The 3,952-nt window shown below is 43.0% G+C and overlaps 1 protein-coding gene across 2 annotated transcripts in view; it reads right to left on the bottom strand.

The window, feature by feature from the left end:
* zfyve9a (zinc finger, FYVE domain containing 9a) overlaps positions 1-3,952 on the bottom strand; it is a 46,534-nt gene that overhangs the window by 5,563 nt on the left and 37,019 nt on the right. For both annotated transcript variants that reach the window (XM_008279658.1, XM_008279659.1), the window contains exons 16-18: positions 2,825-2,987; positions 1,694-1,799; positions 958-1,134 (exon numbers count right to left, since the gene is read on the bottom strand). In XM_008279658.1, coding sequence (XP_008277880.1) covers positions 958-1,134; positions 1,694-1,799; positions 2,825-2,987 — 446 coding nt within the window. The remainder of the gene's footprint in view (positions 1-957; positions 1,135-1,693; positions 1,800-2,824; positions 2,988-3,952) is intronic.

Below are 3,952 nucleotides of genomic sequence, written 5' to 3'. Positions count from 1 at the left end.
GGTAACCCACCTGTAGGAACAGACAGCAGTCAGACTGGATGTTACTGCAAAAATCTGCACAATAAACTGACACATTTACGATGTGACCAAAAACGCAACAAATTAATCAGATTGCAAAGCTTTCTTCTTTATGTTAGCTCCTTTTTAACGCATATCTCTTGCTTTAATACAGCCTGACCATCCATCCATCCATTATCTATACACCGCTTAATCCTCACTAGGGTCGTGGGGGGCTGGAGTCTATCCCAGCTGACTCAGAGTGAAGGCAGGGGACACCCTGGACAGGTCACCAGTCTATCACAATTTAGAATCACCAGTTAACCTCAACATGTTTTTGGACTGTGGGAGGAAGCCGGAGAACCTGGAGAGAACCCACGCTGCACGGGGAGAACATGCAACCCACGACCCTAGTGAGGATCAAGCGGTGTATAGATGATGGATGGATGATGGTCATTGAGAGGAATATCTGTATGTTTTTTACTTTTTTGTTCACCTAAGTTTGTAATATTCAGAATCAAAAAGCCTTTGTCATTGTAGACTCGACACACAATGAAATTAGGAAAAAAAGAACCGCTATCTTGAGTAACCGTCTTTTATCTTAAATGGAAAGCACTTTGTCTTATATCACTTGATCAGAGATGCACAGATTCAGACTTTTTTCTCTGCAGATACACATCCTGATGCCTACACTCAGAGAATTTCAGCCCCAGTCTGATACCAGAACTTTCTTGGAAAGTCACTGATATATCAAGCTGAAATTTCACAAATGTCTTCATAAATATCCCAAATTTACGCTTTAAAAAATGCAGCCCAAGCAGTGATGTGTCTAAAAATTTGATGAAATGACCCCAGTGTAAAACAAATGCTGTGCAAATCCCCAAACCAGCCACGCCTCCTCTTTGTGCTCCATCTTCCTCAAAACACTCCCCAGTAACATCTGAGCCTCCTTCGTCCTACCTGGTCGGAGTCCAGTGTGACCCTCAGTCCCAGCTTGGCCATGCCGTCCTCCTTCAGCAGCTTCAGGTGTGGACACAGAGCCATGCAGAACGCTCTCGCCACGTTCTCCGTCAGCCGGCTGTGGTCGGCCGGGTCGCTCAGACCGTTGGGCTGGTCTTCACTCTGGAGGAAGAACACCTGAAGGAAGAGAAGAGAAATACTTTATTGATGCTCAAGGGGAAAGCAGAAAGAGTAAAGTGACCACCACAATAGGAAAATATTGAATATAAATGTAACAGAAAAAATGCACCATGAAGTAAAAATACTAACAATAAAACTCTACAGTGAATCATGACTGGATTTAGTGTTTGGAGGACAAAAAGAACTTGTACTTTTTTGCCATAAACGCCTCATTTTTTAAACACACTTGCGAGAAAATAAAGCTGCACTCAACAGGTTTGTAATGATGTAACGTGTGTCGTCTGTAAATTACGCAATCCTTCAAGCTGTGTTTACGCCATATTGACTGTATCAGATGGTTGTTACATATTTCGCTCTTTAATTCCCCTCCTATGTGGCAGCAAAGTATTCAGCGTGTCAGATCAGAATTTAGTTTAGCCTCAGTTAATGGAGCTGCAGCCTCGTGGGATATAAGGTTAAACAAGTTTAAACATTTCGTCCTGTGAGACTTGTGTGGTGGCCTGATTTCCTTCCTGATGCTCTGGAAAACGAGCAGCATGAGTAAGCTGTGTTGTACCTCGGTCCAGCGGATGACTTTGCCGTTGGCTTTGAACTCTGAGCCGTGGAAGATCTTGACGCTGGTGATCGACTCCATGGACTTCCCATCAATCGGGCTGATGACACTAAATGAACAAACAGAGCTTCATTAAAGAAGACGATTTACAACCTACACACACACACGACTATTAAAATACAGGCAAGGGAAAGAGGAGGGAGTAAATAAAACTGCATTTTCTCCTGTAGTAACTGTCAGCATGCCCTTGAGCAAGGCACTGACCTGCCAGCTGCTCGGCTGGAGCTGCAGACTGGCCGACATCAAAGACTCTGACCGAGGCTGCAGCCAACTTTGTTCCATTTTTTTCTGTTTAAATTCTATTTTCTAGAGCGAGAGCAGACACTGATCAACATCACTGTCAATGCGCTAGTGTCAGCCAGAAGGCAATTTGTTTTTAAAGCGTCCTTTGGCCAGATGTTGAATTTGTAGTTTTTTACAAAAACATTTGCAACCGAATAACTGCCAAATGAGCAAAACATAAAAACTCATAGTGGGGGAAAAAAAACTTTAATTCAAAATGAAACCATCATCAAAGATTTATTTGCTCTTTTTGCTTGTGTGCTCTTGTGTTTTGTTGCTGTAATTGCTCTATGTGCTGCTTTTTCGTGAGCTAAAGAAAATGCTATCTTCTTTTCTCTTTTAACAAGATCAAAAAAAAAAGGAGCATCATGCCAGCAGGCGACTAATGTAACCGTCATGGCATGACAGTGGCACGGTGGCAGGCCAAGTTACTGGTGGATTAAAGGTTAAAACAGCTGCTGTGTTTCAGAGAACGTTCCGCTAATGAAGTGATGTTGTATCTGGTGAAAGGCCTCAATTATCTCAAATGGTGAAAAGTCACTTATACGTTCATGTTTCATCAGACTGCTGTAGAATTGATTGTGTTGGTCTGCGTCTCAAAGCCATGTCAAACCACATCATTCCACCCCGCTAAGATTTTCCTCCAGAGGGCTTCCCCGAGCGTACATAATGAGTTTTTACAGCAAAGTAGTAAATGCAGCGGCTGGAAAGCTATCAGTTCAATTGTCCGTGACATAAACGCATCTCCGGCAGCCTCCTCTCCTCGTGCGGAGTTTTCTGTTTCCGTCTCACCCCTTGTTGAAGTTGTGGTCGTCCTCAGTCCACTGAATGTGGACGAGCTCCTGGTTCTCCTCCTGGTCGGCTTTTCCGCACGTGATGGTGAAGTCCTTCATGTCCCTCAGGGCTTGCCGTAGAGAGTCCATGGTCTCGGCTGTGATCTGGATCATGACACCGTCTAAAGGAAAGATCCATTTAGTGATTACTGCTGAAAGAAATGATCAAAAATCTAAAGAGAAAAGTTGAATGACAGAAAATGAATCAACAGTTTGAATTATGTGAGGTGAAACTCCACCAATTTGACACATGAAGATAAGTGAACTTGTCATAATGATGTTATATGTCTATACCATCAGTGTGGGGCTTGGAGGAAACTTAAATCTGATCATTACATTTGAGGTAAACGAGCTCACACAACGCTGATTAGGCCTCTAAGCTAGGAAGCAACCAAGAAAAGCTTGTGATGCTCCTGACCATAAAGAAACACCGTTCAGAGGATAGATTACAGTCTAAAAAAAGAGAAAGGGATCAACAGCATGGCATACATCATAAGCACCTGTTGACAATGTTTGGGTAATTATTCTCCCTGCCAGAAGAACCAAGTAGAAGTTTAACATAAAGCTTGTTTCATCTTGGAGGCGTGGAGCTCGATGCACATGTGACAAAAAGATTCCTGGTGGTAATTTGAGAAGTCTACGAGTAAGCATTTCTGAAGCCTGAAACATATTCGGACCCAAAGTTAGAGCATCTCAACCACTGCTGCACATATGTTGAGTATTTAGGGTCCGAGCACCCAAAAGGGTGCGAAGACCCTATTGGAACTGCTCGGATTATTATTATTATTCGTGCCAAAAACACGCGTTTTTGAGGCCCTAAACATACTCGAAAACTCACCAAAATTGCCATGTACATCAGACCCGGTGAAAAATTGTATAATTTGGAAGAACAATACACACTTCAATAGAGAAATTGGTCCACAGCGCCACCTTCTAAATTGTCAAAAGCACATTTGGCCTAGAGCTACGCAATTTTGTAGGCATATAGAGCAGGTCAGGATGAATAAAAAAGTCAGGCTGGGCCAAGTTGTAAAATGCAACACGGCTCAACGGCGCCCCCTACAATATTTCAACAGATTCCCATTGG

Source organism: Stegastes partitus, unplaced genomic scaffold (genome assembly GCF_000690725.1).
Source record: "Stegastes partitus isolate 25-593 unplaced genomic scaffold, Stegastes_partitus-1.0.2 Scaffold167, whole genome shotgun sequence".
Taxonomy (NCBI): Eukaryota; Metazoa; Chordata; class Actinopteri; family Pomacentridae; genus Stegastes; species Stegastes partitus.
This window is presented reverse-complemented; position numbering and strand designations above follow the sequence as displayed.